Here is a 25,279-nt window from a genome sequence, read left to right on the forward strand (position 1 = left end):
TAGAGAATAACAATAAGACGAAAATGTGTAGTAAATACACAGGAGTAATTGAATAAAGAGTTAATGCCATGACAGAACTCACCCACGTCTTTGTATCTTGTGTCTTTTCCTCAGTGTTGAATGGTAACGATATGGCATTTGTTTTATCATTTTTTTTCTAAGGGTGCATATTGGACCCTGTAGTCATTTTGGCTTAATTGAGGTTACCTTTGTTCTGCTTGCCACTTGATTTCTAGAAGCTCCTTGTTATATCATCTTTCATGCTGAAATCAAGTGGCCTTTGCACTTCCATTTTTATAATGCTTAGGTTGGAATTATTCCATGCTCACTAGAGAGAAGCCACAGATCCAAAGTACTGATTTGAAGCACTTTGAATGTCACACAATTCGGATCATTTTGAATTCAGGTCAGCCTGTGGGTTTTCTGGTGGTACAGTTCCAACACAGAATAGTATGTTTTTGGCTCGTGTCCAAGACACTTCGCAGAGTGCGTTCTCTATCTCAGTCAGAGTGTCTGAGAATGGTGGTGTGGTCGTGACTGAAAGTGGAGGGCTGGCTCAATAATTCCACTGGTAAAAGCCTAAGAGCAGGTCATCCATCTACTCTTTCAGTCAGGAAACAGTGTGAGGGCTGAAGGAAGCATAAAGGAAGAAATAAATAACTTAAAATGAGGGAAAATATAAATTTAAGTGATTTTTTGTGTCTATTAATGTCTGCCTTTTTTAGTTCACATGATGTGGGCTATGCTGGCAAGACTGTTCTTATTGCTCACCCACAGTTACCCTGAAAAGGTGGTGGTGGACTGCCTTCTTGAACCGTTGCAGTCCTTGTGGTGATGGTGCTACCATGATGGTAGAGAGTTGCACAATCTTGACCCAATGATGATGAAGGAATGGCAGTATGTATCCAAGTCAGGATGGTGTGTGACATGAAGTAAACTGGGAGGTGATGGTGGTCTCATGATATTGCTGCCTTTGTGGTAGAGGTCTTTGGGCTGTCAAAGTAAGTTTGGTAAGTCATGCAGTGCATCCAGTAGATAGTGTGACTCCAGGCGTATGTGCAAGATTTTTAAATGGCTTCAGTGTAGACAGGTACCTGACATTGCGGGGCATCAGGGAGGGGGAGAATTACCTGGACACTTTGTTCCCGGAGGCAGTCACAGCCTTTAGATTAAGTAGTACTTCAGAGTTCATCAATGGTCAGGGACAGGAGGGTGTGACCGCAAGTCAGGAAGGTATGGGGACCCAAGATGTAGTGATGGAGGAGCCTCGGCCCTTGACTTTGACCAACAGGTATGAGATGCTTGCTACCTGTGGGGATGAGAACAAGGACTGCAGGGTGATGAGCAAACTGACCATGGCACTATGGTGCAAGAGGCCATTCAAGTGATGGAATGAAAAGGAATGTGGTAGTGGTAGGGAATGGTATAGACAGGAGGGTGAGATACAGTTTTCTGCAGCAGTGACCGAGAGTTCCGAAGGTTGTGTTGCCTGCCTGGTGCCAGAGTAAAGGATATCTTCTTGTGGCTGGAGAAGAACTTGGAGTGGGAGGGGGAGGATCCAGTTGTCGTGGTCCATGTAGGAACCAATGACATAGGTAGAACTAGGAATGAGGTTCTGCTGAGAGAGTTTGAGGAGCTAGGGTTGAAATTAAAACACAGAACCTCACAGGTAGCAATCTCGGGATTACGCAAATTGGCATAGGGACAAACAGATTAAAAGGTTAAATGCGTGGATCAAAGAGTGGTGTGGGAGGCAGGGGTTTCAATTCAAGGGGCACTGGTACCAGTACTGGGGAAAGAGGGAGCTGTTCCATGGGGACAGTCTCCATTTAAACTGGGCTGGGACCGGTGTCCTGGTGAATCGAATAACTAGGGCGGTAGACAGGGCTTTAAACTAATAAAGGGGGCGTGGGAGGATTCAGGAAAGGGTAAATTCAAAAGCAGTAAGAGAAATGTCAAGGCTGTAGAGCAGAGTAGTGATCTGGGTAAAGATAAGCAGAGTGGGTCAGGAATGGACAGAAAGATTAATAAAGGTTTTAGGGCATTAGTGACTAAAGTGACACCAGGGAAAAATAGAAAAAAGTTAAAGCTAAAGGTACTATAGCCGAATGCATGAAGCATTTGCAACAAAATAGATGAATTAATAGTGCAGATAGAAATAAATGGATTTGATTTAGTAGCCATTACAGAGGCATGGTTGCAGAGTGACCAAGGTTACTAGATTAAAAGATATGACAGTAGAAAAGCAATGGCAAAGATTTAAAGAAATAATTCATAATTCGCAACGAATATGCATTCCCTTAGGGAATAAAAATATCATGGGAAAAGTGGTCCAACCGTGGTTAACAAGAGAAGTTAAAGATAGTATTAGATTAAAGGAAGTGGCTTATAATGTTGCCAAAAAGAGTAGTAAACCTGAGGATTGGGAGGATTTTAGAATTTAGCAAAGGAGGACCAAGAAATTGATAAAGAAAGGGAAAATAGAATATGAGAGTAAACTAGTGAGAGACATAAAAACAGACTGTAAAAGCTTCTATAGGTTTTTAAAAAGGAAAAGATTAGCGGAAGTAAATGTGGGTTCCTTACAGGCTGAGACAGGAGAAATTATAATGGGGAATAAGGAAATGGCAGAGAAATTAAACAAATACTTTGGGCTGGATTTTCAGTGTGTCGTGAGGTGGGCTTTTAGGTGTGCGGGGGGCAAAAATCCCGAATTCGGGGGTCCCGACACCATCCCGCCCAAAACCCGCCTCCACGTACGTTTCAAAGGAGGCGGGTACCTGCCCCGCACTGAGACCCGCCGACCCGAGGCGGGAAGGGAGTAGTGCCAATTAACTGCCTGTTAACGGGTAGTTAACAGGCAGTTTTTAGCCTAATCCCTATTTTGAAGGGTGTCATGAGGGATTCCCGACGGCTCCAAACCACGCCAGGTTAGAGCAGGCGGGCCATCGGGTTGAAGGACTTGGAGGGGTCGAGATGTCGGTGTTCAGGTGAGTGATGGGTGCATGAGTGCAAAGGTAAGTGTGTTTGGTGTGTCTAAAGTGTGTAAAGAAGTGTAAATTACCTGTACTTACCTCTACAGCCATCCTTCCTCTATGTTTCGGGAGTCCATCATTCAGCAGGCACAGAAAGCAGAATGACAGCGAGCTGTCAAAAGTGACAGCCTTCAGCTTTCAGTGCTGGCGTGATTTCTAACTGAGTCTGCGTAGAAGGACTCAGGTTAGAAATCAGACTGTCAGTGTTTGACAGCTTCAAACAGCTGTGAAACGCTGATATTTCATCTGTCAGCACATCTTGACAGATGAAATTTCAGTCTGTGACGTCACCTGTTGCCGGGTGGCCCTTAATTGGCCTGCTGAGCCCGCTGGGCGGGCTCAACAAGGTCAATCAAGGGAAAATCGCGTGGATTGGCTGCATCTCGATAGAGGCGGAACTAAAACCCGAAAGTTGTAGTCCCGCCTCCTTCCCGACTGCTGAATGAAAATCCAGAACTTTGTGTCTGTCTTCATGGAAGAAGACGCAAAAAACTTCCCAGAAATATTGGAGAACCAAGGGTCAAGTGAGAATGAGGAACTGAAAGAAATTAGTATTAGTAAAAAAATAGTACTGGAGAAATTAATGGAACTGAAAGCTGATAAATCCCCTGGATCTGATGGCCTACATCCTAGGGTTTTGAAAGAGGTAGCTATAGAGATAGTGGATGCATTGGTTGTCATCTTCCAAAATTCTATAGATTCTAGAATGGTTCCTGCGAATTGGAAGGTAGCAAGTGTAACCCCACTATTTAAGAAAGGAGGGAGAGAGAAAACGGGGAACTACAGACTATTTAGCCTGACATCAATAGTAGGGAAAATGCTGGAATCTATTTTTAAGGATGTGGTAACAGGGCACTTAGAAAATAATAATAGGATTGGGCAGAGTTAACACTGATTTATGGCAGGCTGTAACTTGTGGGGTACCGCAAGGATCAGTGCTTGGGCCTCAACTATTCTTAATCCATATCAATGATTTAGATGAGGGGACCAAATGTAATATATCCAAGTTTGCTGATGACACAAAGATAGCTGGGAATGTAAGTTGTGAGGAGGATGCAAAGAGGCTTCAAGGGGATTTAGACAGATTGGGCTGGATTTTCATTGAGGAGGCGGGTAGGAGGCGGGACTACAACTTTCGGGGTTGTAGTCCCTCCTCCATCGAGTTGTAGCCAACCTATTCGATTTTCACTTGATTGACCTTGTTGAGCACGCCCAGTGGGCTCAGCAGGCCAATTAAGGGCCACCCGGCAACAGGTGATGTCACAGATTGACATTTCAGCTGTCAAGACCTTTTGACAGATGAAACATCAGCGTTTCACAGCTGTTTGAAGCTGTCAGACACTGACAATCTGTACTCTAAGTTAATTCCTTCCCCTCAGGCTGATTTAGAGATCTCCCCGGAACAGAAAGCTGAATGCTGCAATTTTTGACAGATCGCGGCCATTCTGCTTTCTGTGCCGGTGAGATGAGGGACTCCCAAGACCTGAAGGAAGGAAAGCTGTAAAGGTAAGTAAAACTTCTTTAAACACACCAAACATACCAAACACACTTACCTCTGCATTCATGCACCCATCACTCACCTGAACACCGGACATCTCGACCCCTCCAAGCCCTTCAGCCCGACGGCCCGCCTCGCTAACTTGGCGTGGTTTGGAGCCATCGGGAATCCCACACTTCACCAATGAAAATAGGGATTAGGCTAATCCCCTTCCCACCTCGGGGAGGCGGCTCCAAGCACGGGTCAGGTACCCGCCTCCTTTGAAACTGGCATGGAGGCGGGTTGGGGGCGGGATGGGTTCGTGCCCCCCGATTTCAAGATTTTAACCCCCCACACGCCTCCAATCCTGCCTCCATGGCTCAATGAAAATCCTGCCCATTAAGTGAGTGGGCAAGAACATGGCAAATGGAATATAATGTGGAGAAGTGTGAAGTTATCCATGTTGGTAGGAAAAATAGAAAAGCAGAGTATTTTTTAAATGGTGAGAGATTGGAAAATGTTGGTGTCCTTGTACATGAATCACTGAAAGTTAACATGCAGGTACAGCAGGCAATTAGGAAAGCAAATGGTATGTTGGCCTTTATTACAAGAAGATTTGAGTATAAGAGTAAAGACGTCGTACTACAATTATATAGGGCCCTGGTGAGACCACACCTGGAGTATTGTGTACAGTTTTGGTCTCCTTACCTAAGGAAGGATATATTTATAAGGAGGGAGAGCAACGAAGGCTCACCAGACTGATTTCTGGGATGGGGGGATTGTCCTATGAGGAGAGATTGAGTAGGCTAGACCTATATTCTCTAGAGTTTAGAAGAATGAGAGGTGATCTCATTGAAACATACAAAATTCTTACAGGCCTTGACAGGGTAGATGCAGGGAGGATGTTTCCCCTGGCTGGGGAGTCTAGAACCAGGGGTCACAGTCTCTGAATAAGGGGTTGGCCATTTAGGACTGAGATGAGGAGAAATTTCTTCACTCCGAGGGTGGTGAACCTTTGGAATTCTCTACCCCAGAGGGCTGTGGAGGCTCAGTCGTTGAGTATATTCAAGACAGAGATCGATAGATTTTTGGATATTAAGGGAATCAAGCGATATGGGGATAGTGCTGGAAAGTGGAGATGAGGTAGAAGATCAGCCATGATCTTATTGAATGGCGGAGCAGGCTCGAGGGGCTGAATGGCTGACTCCTGTTCCTAATTCTTATGTTATGTTCTTATTTCTGATTGAGAATTTGAACTTTATACCTGGATTCTGAGCATTTCAGTCTAGGACCATCCAAATCTAAACCTGAAATATTATTCTGTCCTTTAATTTGCACATCCTTCTAAGTTTAGGTGTGATTTTCTTATCTCTAAGTGCTTAGTTACCAGTAATTACTTCCATTGACTGCTTTTCACTCCTGAGTAGATTCTGCATACAACTGTTGCATTGCAAAGCAAAACGGAAAACATAAAATAATGTGTTGGGAATTTTTGCTAGTTTCAGTGGGAAGATTTAAGGGGAAAAATTCAGTTGGTTTGCGCCTCCCATTAGTGCCTTAAGAGGGCGCTAATGGGGCGCAAAGCAACTAGCACCCGGGCGCAGCGATGTCTGCGCCACTCGTGAAATTGACCAGACATTTTGCGGCGGTGCTAAACACTACCGCCACGCTGTCCTGCGCCCGCAGATCGTGACGTCAAAGTCGAGCGTGCAACGCCCTTGTGGCGCCCCGGACCGGATATTGAGTGGCGCCCCTCTCCTTTCCGCCTGGCGCAAGCAACAACAGGTAGACTGGAACGCTTCCCAATCGGTGTGGGGCTGGGAAGGCGCTATTTAAAGGCAGCCTCTTCCTGACTTTTTCTGTGGTAGACATTTTTGCACCACTCATTCTTGTGAAGTATGCGCATATACTTGATACAAAAAGGAAGAGACAGCTTGGAAGGGTTTAACTTAGGTCTTTACTTCATACCCACAGGCGGGAACTGAGGGGAGATCAGTACCCGCAGTACTATTTATACCCCTATGGCCAGGAGTGGTACTACGGTATCACTACACCCTACAAAGTAGTGCTGCCCTGGCCATAGGGTTAAAGTAGCATACATATTACATACACAACATTCCTCCCCTTTTAATTAAAACGTACCCGTGCAATTAAGTCAACAGATGCACCATAACTAGGGCTAATAACATTTGGTAACACAACATACATAACATATTTACATCAGAGTTGTCTACCTATATATATATATAAAAAGAAACATGTTATAGATTCAGTCTCTGAGGAGGCCTCCTGTCTCGACTAGGATAACGTCTTTCTCTAGTCGGTCTCGGTGTAGGCGGCGGTACTTCCGTCACCACTTCATCGCTGGAGTCGTCGGTGTCTGATGGCACATCCTGTGCCGTGGAGCTCACTGGAGTGCTGAACTCCTCGCCATCCTGAGACTTCTGTAGCGACGAGCTGGGCCATGATTCCGCTGGAACAATGTGCTGAGACGTTTGAGGTAGTGAATCAGTTGGGTTTCTGGACTCCACAAGTTGATCAGCATGTCGTCTGATTATGCCGTCCCCAGTATCCACTGTGTACATCAAAGGTCCCTGGCGGGCCTTTATCGTACCAGACCGCCACTTTTCATTTCTATAATCACGGGCCAACACTTGCTGCCCCACCTCGAAGCTCCGTGTCTGTCTGTCAGGAGCCCTACGAAATACTCGGTTTTCCACATCTCTCCGGATGTTTGGTCTGAGCAATTCGAGGCGAGACCTTAACCTTCTATTAAAGAACATGACGGCGGGGGCCTGGTTGGTCACCGTATGTGCAGCATTACGGTACGCGAATAGGAAATTGTCCACCTTGTGTTGTAGTGGCAACCTTTCCTCCCCCATCGCCTTGATGGCCTTTTTAAAAGTCTGTACAAATCGCTCTGCCAGCCCATTTGTAGCCGGATGATATGGTGCGGACGTATAATGTCGCACTCCATTCCTTTTTAGGAATGCTTGAAATTCTTCTGCCACAAATTGTGGCCCATTGTCCGAACAGACTTGCTCGGGCACCCCATTTCGGGCAAAAATGGTCCTTAAGGCTGCGACCGTCTTTTCGGCTGTCGTTGATGACATCTTTATGACCTCCGGCCATTTTGAGTGGGCGTCCACTACAATAAGGAACATCGCATCCATGAAGGGCCCAGCGAAGTCCACGTGGATCCTTTGCCACGGCGTTGAGGGCCACTCCCACGGATGTAGTGGGGCTTGGGGTGGTACGTTCTGTACCATCTGGCACCCTTGGCATGCTTTTGCTACTTCCTCGATGTCCCTGTCAATGCCGGGCCACCAGACGTAGGCTCTGGCGAGGCTTTTCATTTTGACACCCCCCAGATGACCTTCGTGTAAGTCCCGCAACACTTTATGTTGTAATTTTTGAGGGACCACCACCCTGGCTCCGCACATCAATGTGCCCCGGCATACGGACAACTGGTCCTTCCTTGCCGAAAACACCGGCAATGATGCGTCACCCTGCGCCGGCCAGCCTTTCACGGTCAATTCGTAAACCCTTGCCAGTGTCGGGTCATTCTGTGTTTCCCGCTCGATACATTGGCTGGTGATGGGCAAGTGTTCCATAACCGCCGTATGATATATTTCCACGGGGTCCTGTACTATCTCTTCGATCTCTGCAGGCAATGGTAGCCGCGACAGGCCATCCGCATTGCCATGCTGTTTGGTACCCTTATATTCGATAAGGTACTGGTGTGCTCCTAAGAACAGTGACCATCTCTGTAGCCTTTGGGCCGTCATCAGGGGCACCCCTTTTGTTGGATTAAATATGGACACCAACGGTTGATGATCCGTCAGTAGTGTGAAACGTTGTCCATGTAGATAGTGGTGGAATTTTTTTACACCCCACACCAGACTGAGGGCCTCCCTGTCGATTTGCGCATAGTTTCTTTCGGCTGTAGTTAACGACCTTGAGGCAAATGCTATTGGCCTCTCCGTCCCGTTGGGAAATTTGTGTGACAACACTGCCCCTATACCATACGGGGAGGCGTCACATGCCAACCTCATTGGCATTTTTGGGTCAAAGTGTGCGAGCACTTCCTTTGATGTAATGAGTTGTTTACCCTTTTTAAAAGCAGCCTCACACGCTTCGTCCCAATTCCAGGAGACTCCCTTTTGCAGCAATGAATTTAGTGGATGTAAAATGGACGATAAGTTCGGGAGGAACTTATGGTAATAGTTTATAAGGCCTAAGAATGATCGTAACTGAGATACATTCTCAGGGGGCGGGGCCTTCACTACTGCCTCGATCTTTTCTGGGGACTTATGCAGGCCTTCCTTATCTATAATGTGACCACAGTATGAGATACGTTCCTGGAAAAACTCACATTTCTGCTTGTTCGCCCTGAGTCCGTATTGTTGCAACCGCAGAAGTACTCGCTCCAGGTTAGCGAGGTGGTCGTTATCCGTTTGTCCTGTCACCAGGATGTCATCCAGGTAGCACTGCGTTCCTGGAATGCCCTGTAGGACCTGTTCCATGGTCCTCTGCCATATGGCTGGGGCGGACGCCACACCAAATACCAGGCGATTGTACTGGTACAATCCCTTGTGGGTGTTAATCGTTAGGAGCTTTTTCGAGTCCTGCTCCACCTCCATCTGTAAATAAGCTTGACAAAGGTCAATCTTCGTAAAGTGTCTACCCCCAGCTAACGATGCGAATATGTCCTCTATCCGCGGCAGCGGATACTGTACCGTGTGCAGGACTGGGTTAATAGTTATTTTAAAATCCCCGCAAATGCGAACCTTCTTTGGTTCCCCCGGCGTGTTATTTGCAGATTTCTTTATAACTGGGACGATGGGCGTGGCCCACTCGCTCCACTCAATCTTTGTAAGGACACCTGCACTCTCTAAGGCATCCAGTTCTGCTTCCACAGCTGGCCGGATGGCGTAAGGCACCGGTCTGGCCTTACAAAACTTGGGGTTTGCGTCTTGAGCAATAGTTATTTTTGCTCTAATGTCCTTTAAGGTCCCCAGCCCTTGTTGGAACACCTCTGGCGTTTTTGCCAATAGTTTCGACAGCCTGCTTGTAATGGTTGTATCATCCTTGGTGGTCTCTACTTTTATCTCGTGTATCGACTTCCAGTCGAAATGGATTTTTCTTATCCATTCCCTACCCAAAAGTGGTGGTCCGCCGTTTGGTAGGACGTATAAATAAAGTCCTGGCACTTTTCTGCCATTGTATTTAACTGTTACTTGCATTTTTCCCTTCGGGTAAACTTTTTGTCCCGTATATGTTTTTAATTTAATTTCCGTATCCTTTAAGGGAATGCGTTTGAACAGCCTGTTATAATCTTGTTCATTAATTACTGATAGGGCTGAACCCGTGTCCAGCTCCATATTAACTTCGACGCCTGCTACCTTCATTTTAACCCACATTGTGCTGTGGTCCTCCGTTTTGTCTACACCATATAACTTGAGACATCCCAGACCTTTAGGCTCTGCTTTTGTGCCTTCCTGTGACTCGTCTGAGCTACTGTCAGATATCTTATGTATTTTTGTCCTTGCCTTGGTACTGCTCGGATTGCCCCCACTATTGGGTTTCGTACCCGACCGACAAACTTTCGCTATATGCCCCTTTTTCCCACACTGCCGGCATATTTTATCACGAAACCAACAATTACTTTGGTCGTGGGTGGTTTTGCCACAACGGTAGCATTTACCTTTGTGAAATGTCACCTCATGGGTGTCATAGCCGGTTGTATTTTGTCGTATTTGGGCAGCACCCTGTGCTGCTGCTTCATGTGCCAATGCTATTTCCATCGCCTGATCTAGGCTGAGCTGTTTCTTGGCCAGCAACCGTTTTCGTGTACTCTCATTTAACATGCCACAGACAAATCTGTCTCTGATCGCTTCCGCCAAAAAGGCTCCAAACTGGCAATGTTTGGACAACCGTCTGAGCTCAGCCAAATAGGCTGCCTGCGACTCATCATTCCTTTGGTCGCGTCTGTAAAAGCGGTACCTTTCCGCTATAAATGGTGGCTTAGGGTTTAAATGTTCCTTTAACGTATCAACAATTTGGGCATACGTTTTGTCTGCTGGCTTTTCTGGAGTAAGAAGATTCCTCAGCAGACCGTATGTTTTTGCCCCCATAGAATTTAATAAGGTTGCTGCCTTTTCGTCATCTTTCACCTTGTTTACTATGCAATAAAGCTCATGCCTTTCTACATATGCGTCCCAATCTTCTATGTCGGCAACAAATTCTGACAACCGAGCTTCTTTAGCCATTTTTAAAACTACTGAAGAGGTTTTCCCGCCTTTTTCCACTAGATGGCGCTGTTACTTTTTTTCCTAAGAGAAAAACTTTCCCCCTTTTGTCCACTAGATGGCGCTGTTCATTTTAAACTGCTGAAGAGAAAAACTTTTCCCCTTTGTCCACTAGATGGCGCTTTTCCCGCCTTTTCTCCCTCTGCTGTCAACGACGTCTCTCCAGGTTCGTTATTTTTTTTTCTTGCAGCTCCCGTTATTGCCACCGCCGCTATTACAACGACCTTCCCCTCTCGTGGCCCGCTAGTCCTCGTGGCTCCGTTTGTTCCCCAGATCGCCTGCCTGTTCTGGCCCTTGCAGCTCGCGTTCCCCGGGAAGGATTGCAGTTTACCTGACCCTGAGTGGACTTTTGCCCCGTGGCTGGAACGCCCGTTCAGCCTCTTCTCTCAGCTGCCGCAGCCTTCGCTGGAACCTCTCTCTCTCGCTCCGTTGCTGCCGCTCCTCCTGAACTGGGTGGCCTCCTTCGGTCGACGCTGGACTCTGCAGGCTGGTAAGAAGCTTCTCTCCCCGTACTGCTACCGATCCTTTGTTGCACCTTGTACTGGTGAGTTCGAACGTTCCTAGTCGCCAGTGTGAAGTATGCGCATATACTTGATACAAAAAGGAAGAGACAGCTTGGAAGGGTTTAACTTAGGTCTTTACTTCATACCCACAGGCGGGAACTGAGGGGAGATCAGTACCCGCAGTACTATTTATACCCCTATGGCCAGGAGTGGTACTACGGTATCACTACACCCTACAAAGTAGTGCTGCCCTGGCCATAGGGTTAAAGTAGCATACATATTACATACACAACAATTCTGACAGAGAGAGAGATTCTGAGAGAGAGAAGGAGAGACTTCTGCATAGATTCAACGGTGTGTGAAGTAGTTTTGGCTACTGAGCCTCACTTTGCAGGTACTTTTGGATTTGACCTTCATTACTTCGATTACCAAGAGACTATGGGGGCTGCACTGATTCAGGGCATCGTCCTGCGCCTGAAGAATCGGAGGCAACAGAGACGCAGAGAGAGAGTGGCAATCATGGTCAGACGGAAGAGAGCCAACAGGCCTCTGTACAGGAGACCTTACCCTCCCAGGGTATTTCGGCAACAATTCTCCTACATTAATTTGTCTGAGGAGCAGTGTTTGTGCAGGCTGCGCTTCAGCAAGGAGGTGGTCTCTGAGCTCTGCCACCTGCTGCAGCCAGATCTGCAGCCTCTACTGTCGTTGGTAGTGAAGGTCAAAGTGGCTCTGAATTTTTACGCCACCGGCTCCTTTCAAGCAGCTACTGGGAACAGCATCCACAGCCCTTTGGGGTAGAGAATTCCAAAGATTCACCATCCTCTGAGTGAAGAAATTCCTCCTCATCTCAGTCCTAAATGGCTGACCCCTTATCCTGAGACTATGACCCCTAGTCCTAGACTCTCCAGCCAGGGGAAACAATCTCTCAGCATTTATCCTGTCAATCCCCCTCAGAATCTTATATGTTTCAATGAGATCACCTCTCATTCTTCTAAACTCCAGAGAGTATAGGCTCAATCTCTCCTCATAGGACAACCCTCACATCCCAGGGATCAATCTAGTGAACCTTAGTTGCACTGCCTCCAAGGCAAGTATGTCCTTTCTCAGATAAGGAGACCAAAACTGTGCAGAGAACTCCAGGTGTGGTCTCACCAAAGCCCTGTACAATTGTAGTAAGATTCCTTACTCTTATACTCCAACCCCCTTGCAATAAAGGAGAACATGCCATTTGCCTTCCTAATTGCTTGCTGTACCTGCATGCTAACTTTCTGTGGGGGAAAATTTGGATATAGCCCATTTTGGGGCACTAATCTTGCTGGGGTGTTAATTTTAGCACCCCAAAAAAGTTAGCTCCCCCTACCATGAAAATTCAGCAGTAGCGCCCCAAGAAGGAGGTGGGGCACTACTGGAAATGCTCCACCTCCTTCTTGGGGTGCTACTACTCAATGTTGCAGCGCTACGATCAGCAGCACCACGCACGGCGGCACATAGCGCCGCGTCATTACAGCCTCCTCCCCTGATTAAAGGGGAGGGGCCTAGTGCTGCGCACACCGGGGCCCTGCTGGACCATCAGGGAGTGGGGTGCCATGAAAACAGCCAGCACTCAAGAGGAGTGCCGGGCTGAGCAATCGCGGCCGGCACCCAGCATACAAATGTGAAAGGGGTCAGGTGCTGGCAGTCGGACAAAATAAAAATGGCCTCACGACACCGGCCCTTTAAATTGTGCTGCCGCCCGCTACTGCCACTGCAAAACCACCCCCTGATCCTGTCGCACATATTGTCCGGCGATAGGTCAGGGGGCGCAAGGGAAGTTTGTGGCCGGGGCGCAAATGGGGCGCTGCGTACGGCGATGATGTCATCATCGCCGGCGCAGTAGAGCAGGGCGCTACCGGCTACCGCTGCCACTAACCTCCCGCCTGGGTGCTAGGGAATTTGCGTCCTGTTAGCACTAATGAGAGGTGCAGAGCAACCCAATTTCTAGCCCTGTGTTTCCAATCTGAGGACACCTAAATCTCTCTGATCACCAACATTTAAAATAGTTTCTCACCATTTAAAAATATTCTGTTTTTCTATTCTTCCTACCAAAGTGAATAACCTCACATTTCCCCACATTATACTCCATCTGCTACTTTATTGCCCACTCACTTAACTATAACCCTTTGCAGGCTCTTTGGGGGAGAAATTAATTATAGCCCAGGGATGGGCGCTAACTTTAGCTTGGGCCTCAGCTATTTACGATCTATATTAATTACTTAGATGAAAATATTTGTTTAAAGTCTCTGCCATTTCCTTGTTCCCCATTATAATTTCTCCTGTCTCAGCCTCTAAAGAACCAACACTTACTTTTGCTACTCTCTTCCTTTTTGTATACTTGTAGAAGCTTTTAAAATCTGTTTTTATACTCTCCAGTCCTTTGTCACATCCACGCTCAACGGAACCCTAAAATATAATTTCTCGGAGCTCTGCTGTTTCTTTGTCACCAGTGAGTTATCTAGGGAATAATAGGCTTCTTTACCATTTTCAATGATTTTATTGCTGTGCAGTACTGTGTGTTATTTGTACCAAAGCCCAGCTAATTAGAAGCACCTGGGATTATAGACAAAAATAACAGCTGGTCTAAATTAAACTAATTTTCTATCTATGAATAGTTCCCAAACAGTACACAAGAACTTCGGTCATCTGAGTATCTTTTACTCCCAATTGATATTTGTATCTATTTTCTTGTGTGGAAGAAGTCCGTGTGATAGTTATTAGTTTAAGTTATTTCTGTCTCTTTTCTCTTTAGTTGTCTGGTGATTATTCCGATGGACCTCTTTTAGCCTGAGCTTTATGGTCTCTCAGAGTGGTGTTTTCTACCAGTTCAGAGAGATCTGAGTGCGCCGTGCCTGAGGCCATTTGCATGACCCAAGGGAACTCCAAATGCGGACCCATCCCTGTCTAGGCCTTGCATCTAAAAAAAGAATGCAAATTTGAGGCTTCAGGCATGCAACTGTATGTTGGGACACTGAGATCAGGCCCTTCTGGCTGTGGATGGAGATCAGCAGCCAAAAGGCCCCAGTAGCCTCAAAATACCTTGAAGGAGTGTTTTAAAATAAAATTTACCTGCCTGTTTTCCACCTGTCCCCGGGACCCCAGCTGGCCCTTTAGTCGGCTGTGCCCAAGGGCAGGCCATAATGCCGGGTTTTGCTAGCGTGTTCAGAAAGCATAGCCATGGGAAAATGAAGGAAACCGGGAGGATGCCTGGGTTACTTACCCGCCGGAATGCCACCTGGATTCCGCCATGTCTGATTTGAACCAGCCCTTCTAAGCTGGTGGCCAAAGCACCTGAAGCCGGTGGGGTCCCAACTAAGTTATGCAGATCGGGGTCCGATGATGTCAATCAGGACCCATATGGTGTTTTAACTCAGGCCTGAGCAGCTCCAGGTTGTTATCTAAGCCTGGGCCACAGGTAGGACCTATTTCTGTTGGCCAGGGGACTAGTTAGCTTGCTTTCACTGGGCATACCTGCTCAATGGCAGATCCCCAAGCCGGGGATGAGGCAACTACTGGCCTGGGTGTCTCTTTCACTGACCATGTCCCCGCTCAGGCGGGGGACCATGTTTGAGGTGGATGGAGATTCTGTCCCAGACAAGGCACCCTGGAAACTGATACAGAAGACTGGGACCCGGTGTATCCATCTCGTGATTCCCAGCCCTTCCCCTGCACTCTCGCCACACTTACAGCAGCAGTGCACCGAAAGGGCCACAGATTTTTAGCTCCTGTGTTTATAAAGGTTAACGGGTGTCCAATCTGCCAAAAATTCAATGTGTACATGAACCGATAATAATACATGTTGCTACAAAATAGTAAATAGTCACTGTTGTAATGTAGGGAAATGCAGCAGCTATTTTGCACACAGCAAGGCCCCAAACAGCAATGAGATAAATGACCTGGTGACCTGTTTTAATTATGTTAGTTGATGGAAAAATGCAGCAGCATTATATTTAATTAACTTTACAGCATTGTGGGTGTACCTACACCATATGGACTGCAGCGGTTCAAGAAGGCGGCTCACCACCATCTTCTCAAGGGCAATTAGGGATGGGCACTAAATGCAGGCCTAGCCAGCCAGCGACGCCCACATCCCATCAATGAATTAAAAAAAAAAGATATTTACTTCTTGACGAGAATGAATTGAAAATGCAAATTTTGTTTATGCTTGTGCTCTTTGGAGTAAAAATTCTTGGCGCGTGGCTTCTGCACGTTGTGAAATTGCAGGGTCAGCGCCTGGTCTTTTGCCCACTCATTTTAGTGGACGGAAAACATTTCGAGGTCACGCAATTGAGATTTTGTGAAAGGTTCTTTCCATGTGTGTCAGGAGTGAAGAAGCAGAACTTTTACCCATGTCGTCTTACTCCACAATTTGCGCAATGTTTGGCTGTGGGAGTCACTGGGCCAAATTATCACTGCTTAAATAGACTTTAGTTTGAATTTTTTGGCAGCATCTTTGTGCCAAGACCTTCCAACAACAGAGCCATAGACCGGCTAACCCGTTCACAGCTGAATTGTTTGTGCAGTCTTTGGAAGTCAGTCACACTGATGCTGAATTCAATTCAGTTAATGATTTCCCACATCAATAAAATTCTTTACAAATATTTAAACATTTAGAAAAAGGACTTTCACTAATTTTAACTGGGGGAAACTCTTGCTTTAAGCAATTTCCAAACCCTCAGGGCAGACAGTGAGGGTAACTTCGACTTTTGGATATGGGTAAAAAATCAGATTGAAGTTACTGCAAAGAAAAATTGTGTTGCCAAATGTCTTCCTTATTTGCTAAGAGGTTGTCTGAATGTTTGATCCTTTCTGCCACATTGCCTGGACCGTTTTCCTGTGAGAAAGTGACATGCCATGCCAGAGAGGGACAACCCTCCTTTCCCCACTTCGCGAAGCAGCAGCTCCATAGCTATATACAGGAAACTTTGTGATATCCGGCACCGACGGGACCGGCGTGTTGCCGATCTATCAAAACTGCCGGACATACAAAGTTAATGTTGAAGCATACGGAGGTTTTCATCTCTGTATCTGACAACAAACACTGTTGCTTAGCAACAGCTTCTAAACAGTCGGCTGCAGCTGCAAGCATCTCTAGCTGAAGCTGTTGCTATAGCTACAGACTTTGCAGTGCCTGACTGGGGGAAAAAAAAGAATGAGAACTAAAAAAACTTATAGAAAACGGCTCCTGATTTTTGCCGTTAGATCGAGTATTCCGGACATAAAACCTCCGGATAAACCAAAGTTTCCTGTATCAGTGAATGGTGGGATTTACTTCCGCCGCTGCATCGTTGCTTCACTCAGAAAGATTTGCCGGCTCTGCTTTCCTTTCTGTTCCAATTAATATTCTGTTCCATTTAAATGGCAGCGCTGGCAGGGGCGGCAATCCTCTGGTCAGCCTCCCTGGCTCATTTCCCTTCATTTTCTACCATTTATACTGCCCAATTTCAAGCAGTATAGTGGGAGGGTGGGGGGGATTCAGCTCTAAGAGTACTAACCTTAGGTTTTTCTATATAAATGTGGGAATTAAAGCCAGAAGTCCTTAGGTAAGTGCTTGTTCATAGAAAACTGTAAAGCTCTTTTATACATATCAAAATGGAGCAGTGAGGAAAGGGACAGGAATCAGCTCAACAGAAGAGTTAAATGAAAAATCATAACTTGCTACTTGATTGTTTCTCTTTAATCACTTTTACATGTGGATCAATAATACCAATTTGGCAGTAAACTCTCAAACATACCACAATATACTTTAAACTTGTGCTCATTTTGTCTAAAAATGTCTCCTCTACAGGAGTCCTAGCCTGGCTGGATGGTACCAATGTGATGTACGATAACTGGTCTCCAGGGCATCTGTCCTCTCCATCAGCGACATGTGCTTACATTCTGAAGAACTCTGGGTACCACTGGATGAGTACAAACAACTGCAGCCAAGAGCTTTACTTCCTTTGTGAATTTGGTAAGCAAGGTTTTATTTCCCATTTCTTTGGGATAGCATAGTCTAGTGTGTTGTGATATCATATAGAAGGATGATACCAGAAATGCGAGGTTATACCTATCAGGAAAGGATGAACAGGCTGGGTCTCTTTTCTCATGAAGAGAGAAGGCTGAGGGGTGACCTAATAGAGGTCTTTAAAATTATAAAACGTTTTGATAGAGTGGACACAGAGAGAGTGTTTCCACTTTTGGGGAAGAGCAAAACTAGATGCCATCAATATAATACAGTCACCAAGAAATCAAAGAGCTGTGGAGGCTGGGTCATTAAATGCATTTAAGGTGGAGATAGACAGATTTTTGCAAGATAAGGGAGAGAAGGGTTAAGGGGAGCGAGCAGGGAAGTGGCTTTGAGCCCAAGATCAGCCATGGGGAGAAAGCAGGGACAGGGTACTGAATTTGGATGATCAGCCATGATCTCATTAAATGGCGGAACACGCTCGAGGGGCTGAATGGCCTACTCCTGCTCCTATTTTCTATGTTTCTATGATTTTATTGAATGGCGGAGCAGGCTCGAGGGGCCAAATGGCCTATTCCTGCTCCTATTTCTTATGTCCTTAAATAGGGAATTCAGACAAAACTTCTTTACCGAGAGAGTGGTGAGAATTTGAAAGTCGCTACCACAGTGAGAGGTTGTGGCAAATAGCATAGCTGCATTTAAGGGGAGGCTAGATAAGCATATGAGGGAGAAGGGAATAGAGGGTTATGCTGATAGAGTTACACGAGGAAGGATGGGAAGATACTCGAGTGGATCAGATCAAAGCCATGTCGTCCTGCCACATCCAGTTGTGAATGGTGGTGAACAATTAAACAACTAACGGGAGGAGAAAGCTCCATGGACATCCCCATTCTCAATGGTGGCAGAGCCCAGCACTGAGAGCAAAAGACAAGGTTGAAGCATTTGCAACCATCGTCAACCAGAAGTGCTGAATGGATGATCCATCTTGGCCTCCTCCTGAGGCCCCCACCATCATAGAAGCCAGGCTTCAGCCAATTCGATTCACTCCACATGATATCAAGAAATGGCCCCGACAACATCCCGGCTGTAGTGCTGAAGACTTGTGCTCCAGAACTAGCTGTGCCTCTAGCCAAGCTGTTCCAGTACAACTACAACACTGGCATCTACCCGACAAAGTTGAAAATTGCCCAGGTATGTCCTGTCCACAAAAAGCAGGACAAATCCAATCCGGCCAATTACGGCTCCATCAGCCTACTCTCAATCATCAGAAAAGTGATGGAAGGTGTCGTCGACAGTGCTATCAAGCGGCACTTGCTCACCAATAACCTGCTCTCCAATGCTCAGTTTGGGTTCCACCAAGGCCACTTGTCTCCAGACCTCAATACAGCCTTGCTCCAAACATGGACAAAAGAGCTGAATTCTAGAGGTGAGGTGAGAGTGACTGCCCTTGACATCAAGGCAGCATTTGACCGAGTGTAGCATCAAGGAGCCCTAGTACAACTGAAGTCAATGGGAATCAGAGGGAAAACTCTTCGCTGGCTGGAGTCATACCTAGCACAAATGAAGATGGTTGTGGTGGTTGGAGGCCAATCATCTTAGCCCCAGGACATCGCTGCAGGAGTTCCTTAGGGCAGTGTCCTAGGCCCAATCATCTTCAGCTGCTTCATTAATGATCTTCCCTCCATCATAAGGTCAGAAATGGGGATGTTCACTGATGTTTGCATATTGTTCAGTTACATTCGCAATTCCTCAGATAATGAAGCAGTCCGTGCCCACATATAGCAAGACCTGGACAACATTCAGGCTTGGGCTGATAAGTGGCAAGTACCATTCATGCCATACAAGTGCCAGGCAATGACCATATCCAACAAGAGAGAGTCTAGCCACCTCCCCTTGACATTCAATGGCATTACCATCGCCGAAGCCCCCACCCTCAACAGCCTGAGGGTCACCATTGACCAAAGCTTAACTGGACCAGCCACATAAATACTGTGGCTACAAGAACAGGTCAGAGGCTGAGTATTCTGCAGCAAGTGACTCACCTCCTGACTCCCCAAAGCCTTTCCACCATCTACAAGGCACAAGTCAGGAGTGTGATGGAATACTCTCCACTTGCCTGGATGAGTGCAGCTCCAACAACACTGAAGAAACTCGACACCATACAGGACAAAGCAGCCCGCTTGATTGGCACCCCATCCACCACCTTAAACATTCACTCCCTCCACCACCAGCGCACCGTGGCTGCAGTGTGTACCATCTACAAGGTGCACTGCAGCAACTCGCCAAAGCTTCTTCGGCAGCACCTCCCAAACCCGCGACCTTTACTAACTAGAAGGACAAGGGATGTAGGCGCATGGGAACACCACCACCTCCAAGTTCCCCTCCAAGTCACACACCATCCTGACTTGGAAATATATCGCTGATCCTTCATCGTCGCTGGGATAAAAATCCTGGAACTTCCTCCCTAACAGCACTGTGGGAGTACCTTTACCACACAGACTGCAGCGGTTCAAGAAGGCGGCTCACCACCACCTTCTCAAGGGCAATTAGGGATGCGCAATAAATGCTGGCTTTGCCAGCAACACCCACATCCCATGAATAAAAAAAATCATTAAAAAGTCAACTAATCACCCTTGTGCATTCCCTTAGTGACTGTCTTCAGGTGCCTTTGCCTGTCATAGTGCTCCTACGCAGTGCTACCCCAGTGACTGCCGCATGGCTGGTGAAAGGTTGCCAACGTTCAATGGGGGAGACTGCAGATGGGAATTGGAAGACAAGAATCAGAGTGAGAGTACATGTGCCCAATCAGCATCTTTTAGAATTCTTTAGCAACTCAGCAAAATTGAAATGGTAAGATAGAGCTGCGTAAGACTTACATGGGTAGACACTCGTTAGCCCCTCAAATTGGAAGCTCCTTGCCAAAAGTGGAATTCTCAGTTGCCTTAAGCCAGCCCAGGAAGGTTGTTGGAGATATTGGAAGATGAGATGGGTAAGTTTCAGAATTCTATTGTTTACTTTGTTATAGAGTTTGGGCTAAAAATTGAGTAGTGCCCCAATTGAGGCGCTAACTTTGCCGGGGCGCTAAAAGTAGCGCCTCGGGAAAATTAGCGCCCCCGCGCCGGAAATTGAGTGGTTGCGCCCCAAGAGGGAAGTGGGGCGCTACTGGAACCGCCCTGCATCCCTCTTGGGGCACTGCGAGTGAATATCGTGGCACTACGTGCCGCAGCGCCACACACTGCGGCACGTCGCGCTGCAGTATTGCAGGCCTTCCTCCCCTTCTTAAAGGGGAGGGGCCTTGTGCAGCGCGACCTGGGGCCCAGTTGGGCCCCTGGGGGTCGGGAGTGCAGGCAAAAGAGCCCGGCACCCAAGAGAAGTGCCGGGCACTTGGAGCACAGCCGGCACTCCGCGGGGGTGGGGGGGGGGGGTTCAGGAGGCCGGGGACGGGAGCGGAGGCAGGTGCTGGCAGGCGGCCAGCAACAAAAATGGCCGCCCCGCACCTCGCCTTTAAATTGCGCCTCCCCGGCCGCAGGTACGCCCCCCTGACCCTGTTGGACATAGCGTCCGGCGGTAAATCAGAGGGCGCTCCCGAAGATCGCGGCTGGGGCGTGAGCGGGGCGCTGCGCACACCAATGACGTCATCGCCAGCGGTGCAGCGCTATCGGTTAGCGCCACCACTAAGCTCCTGCTGAATTTTGCGGGAGGCGTGGGCAGTGCCGCGCCCGGGCGCTAGTTGGTTTGCGCCCCACTTAGCGCCCTCTTAAGGCGCTAACAGGTGGTGCTACCAACTGAATTTTTCCCCCTTTACCTCTAGTGGTATATAACGAGGTGGGTGGAGAAGCAACATGATGTAATAAGAAGGCTGGTAGGAGCCAACAATTAATAATGTGATATTTCAGTTTTCTAAAAGATATAACAATTTTATTTATCCTGAATTGTATTATCTTTGTATTAGAGTCTGGCCGAGCATTTGCCTGTGATTACTTCAATGCCACGCTACAGTGTGAGTCCGGGAAGGTGATTGAAATCGATAGCAGTTTTTATGGCCGTAAATCTCTCTCGTACTGTTCCTTGGAGGCTGTAACTCCAACTGAGTCACAAGAATGCAGCTGGATTGATGCGAGAGAGAAAGTGGCAGGTAATATTTTTCTGACAACTCTCTAGAGACTAATCATCATATGTAGAAATTCATATTCTGCTTTATTTTCTGTTTAGGGTATGAGTCGTCAGCATGTTGTGGAATTTTCTTGTCGGCTAAAAAACTTTGGATGTCTGTACTTTATATACTAATACCCTTGGAATATAATTAGAATAGTAATGTTTCTCCTTCCTCCATGCTTCACATTCTGCAAGTGATCTTTTCTCCGTTCTTTAGGATCTCCTGTTCCACAAACCATTCCCTCGTTGAGACGATAGTCAAGCAACCTGACCTAAGCTCTGTACCAATGCCACTCTTGTACCAGTCGCTAAGTGGTGCACAAGAGAGACATGGATTGATTTACCCTTTCGGTTTTCTTTACAACCTCAGGAAAAGCATGGTTAAATCTGGTACCTCATTGTGTGTGGAACTAAGTTCATTGGTGATCTTCCACACAGCACATCAAAATTGCTGTACCACCGGGTTACTTGATTGGTAGAATGTTCATATTGGGAAACTGGAGAATGTACTTATTTAAGGGGCAAATATAATCCAGAATTTTATCTTTAAGGACAGTGCCATGGATTACAGGCTTGCCAAGCTACAGCAGATAAGGCATCCTTTGGTGATCATTGTCCAAGCCTAGGCAATTACCTTGTCGTAGACTATCATTGCAAAGAAGGTAAGAAATGCTACAGCAAAATGTCTAATGAAAACATTCTCTAATGAAAAAATTAATAGAGTTAAATCGCACTTAATTAGTGTACTAACCCTTAGATGTTTGCATGAAATTCCTTTGTCTGTTATTTTAATGGAGTCATTAGGACTTTGCAGAAGGATCAAAACCCACTGTAATCAGGAAAAGACCCCCATCAACAGAAAGACATGGACAAAGTGGTCATTGAAGAAGCTGTAAATGTTGTCAAAGATGTCAGGCAGGTTCTCAAAGATGAAACCTTCAACACTGTAGTCCACAATGCATAAATAGTCATCTCCCCATACTATGGCCAACTATGCCCTACCCAATATTGCTAAATGCTGCACTCAATTATTATTTATCACCTTCCTTTCCTCTAGATGAATCATTACCCAAAAACAAGAGTAAGAACATTCTGGTCTTACAACTACTATTTATTTGTTGTATGTAAGTGTTTTGTGTGTGTAGCTCTATTGTGGTTCCCTTCAATGAAGCTACATAACTTTTATGTGTTTTTGAACTTAATTTAATCCTCCTTCTATGTGCTGCTCTAGTGGCTGAAGTGAGCAAGTTGGCTGCATGCTAAACATCAGTTGAAGACTCTTGAGACTGGCACATCCTTTACTGCCTTCAGCTGGATTGAGATGACCCAGCTATTGGCTCTGCCACTCCTACAGCTGTTGGGTCTGCCTGCACCTTGCACGGTTTCTGCAACTTGTCAAGCCAATGGAAAGGAATGGAAGGAGGTTCCAGGCGTGGAGCTGTCCAGAAAGACAGCACCTTGCTTCGATCCAGCTCCCACCATGCCTCTGCTGTTGGCCCCTGATTTCCTGTCACCAATGATCTGTTTGACACCAGACCTAATGGTTCTAATAGATTCTGTGAATCCTGTGGCGATGCTTTGTTCAAACGATCTTCCAGCATCCAGAAACCAGAGAACAGAACATGCTTTATTGTGAAGTCCAAGCCTGAAATTGCAGTATGCTCCATAATGGACTGCAGTGCCCTGAATGTGTCCTTCACTCCTGTACAGATGCAGCCTGTGAACTGCTTCCCAGTGGCCTTCAACTGTTTCAGGTTCCTGCTTGTCCCCTATCTCTTCTTGCTTACCTGTGCTTTGTGAAGAATTGGCCCCAGTGAGTGATAATGACATTACTGATAGATGCTGATTTGGATTCTTGAACTTAATGTTGTGAGGGATTTGATTTGCATCCTTGGGACTCTATCCATTTTAAGTTAGTATGGTATGTGTCATGGGGCCGTGCATTCACGGGGCCGTTTTGCTAGGGTTTCGGTAGTGGACCCAAGTGCAGGAAACCTATCCAAGGACTCGAGACCAGGTAGAACTTGAAAGATGCTTCCTTGAGACTCGAGAACATAGAGACAGGGTAACACTCGAAAGGAGATTCACTTGAGACTCGAAAACACAGAGACATAGTCACACTCGAAAGGAGATTCCTTGAAACCCGAAAACACAGAGACATGGTAACACTCGAAAGGAGATTCAGGAGAGACTCGAGAGAGCTGCTACATACATACATACATACATACATACATACATACAGGCAGGCAGGCAAACCCAGGACTGAGCAAAGAGGACAGGAAACAGGAAGCTTAAATACAGGCCAGAGTGGTCACGTGACATAATTATTCAAATGAGACAGGAGACAAATACTTTAACAACACACAGGTGAGGCCAGAGGCACAGAGACAAAAACCGACCTCCATGACCGGTGGGCGCCGCGGGGACTGGAGTGCATAATTAATTTGGATAACCAAATTCTAATTTGATTTATTAACGTTTAAGTAAAGTTCTATTAGTTACAGTTTATTTGTTTATTTTTTGGTCCTACCAAAAGAGGGACAAAAACCAAACAACTTTATTAACTAGCCTAATTACTCTGATGAGATCAATTACTCGAAAAACAGGTGAGGAGAGAGGCCCAGAAGGCATGGCAGCAGCGCACCGAGGCCTCAAAAACCGCCCTCAGGCGGCGAGCAGAGGGAAGTGCCACTGAAGCCGTTACAGTATGTAGCGATTCAGTACAATACTCTCCTCTAAATACTTTTATACTTACTTGTTGGCCTTAAAGCTTCAGATAATCCTATGTTGCTGTGTATCCCGAAGGATTTAATTCAAGTGGCGGTGTTGGGTGTAGGGCAAAAATGTCATTCTGTTCACCTTTCTACATAGTCACTGTTTTGTACAATTGAGAGAATGGTTATTTTTGAGGTAGCGCAAAATTTTTCTTGGTAACACATTTTGTAATTTGGAAGTGAAATGCCACAGCTTTGCTCTCTCCTAACAGCAAGTAGACAACCCACCTCATTGAAGTTGTTCTGAAGAATAAAACACTCATGAGACTTGATGTTTGTGTGATACTTTACTTAGGTCTCCGTTTGCTTGTTGATGATGTGTACTCAGTCCTAGAAAATGTGACAATCTCTCAAAAGTGGTTACTGCATCCATATTCTGGAAACATCACCTGTATACTTAACACTGGCGATGGCTTTGTGATTGATCCCTATAATCCACTGCAGTGAGTATTGCTTGAAAATGAGATTTGTAAAAATAAAGGATATATATATTAGTAGTATAGAGTGCTGTAAATCATTTAGGCTGGAAATTCGGTGCCTTACCACCTCTCGTTAGCGCCACCCGGGGGGGTGATAACGGGGCGCTAAAGACTTACTGCCCGAGCGCGGCGATGTTACCACCGCCTGCGAAATCCACCTGGCGGTTTGCAGCTGCGGTAACCCCTAGTGCCACGATATCCTGCACCCGGAGATCGTGATGTCATCCGGCTGCGCATCACCCCGGTAGCACCCCGGACCCGAAATTCATTTCCATCCCTTGCAGCTACGCCGGGCGATGATACCGACAGCTGCAGGAGGCGTTGATCAGGAGGCCGGGCGCTTCGGGGGCGAGACTTAAAGGCGAGGTGTCCGAGATAGGTGAAAAAAAAATCTGAAATGCGTTTTGCGTTTTTTTTTTCCGTCGTAAGTTTTTATATTGCAGAGCCTGCAGCGATAGCCCTTCCCTTTAAGGGAGGGAAGGAGCCTTCCAACGCGGCAGCGCTGCATGGCCCATGTGTGCAGCGCTGCTCACCTACCTCCCCGCCTGCTGCCTGTTGCACTCCA

The 25,279-nt window shown here is 46.6% G+C and overlaps 1 protein-coding gene across 1 annotated transcript in view; it reads left to right on the plus strand.

Annotated features, from left to right (window-relative positions):
• Nucleotides 1-25,279, plus strand: part of pkd1l2a (polycystic kidney disease 1 like 2a) — a 190,539-nt gene that overhangs the window by 8,547 nt on the left and 156,713 nt on the right. The window contains exons 3-6 of the mRNA XM_085992056.1: nt 17,148-17,312; nt 21,259-21,441; nt 22,013-22,123; nt 24,531-24,678. Coding sequence (XP_085848182.1) covers nt 17,148-17,312; nt 21,259-21,441; nt 22,013-22,123; nt 24,531-24,678 — 607 coding nt within the window. The remainder of the gene's footprint in view (nt 1-17,147; nt 17,313-21,258; nt 21,442-22,012; nt 22,124-24,530; nt 24,679-25,279) is intronic.

Source organism: Somniosus microcephalus, chromosome 6 (assembly GCF_052327205.1).
Source record: "Somniosus microcephalus isolate GS21.2 chromosome 6, FLI_Smic_1.0, whole genome shotgun sequence".
NCBI classification, from domain to species: domain Eukaryota; kingdom Metazoa; phylum Chordata; class Chondrichthyes; order Squaliformes; family Somniosidae; genus Somniosus; species Somniosus microcephalus.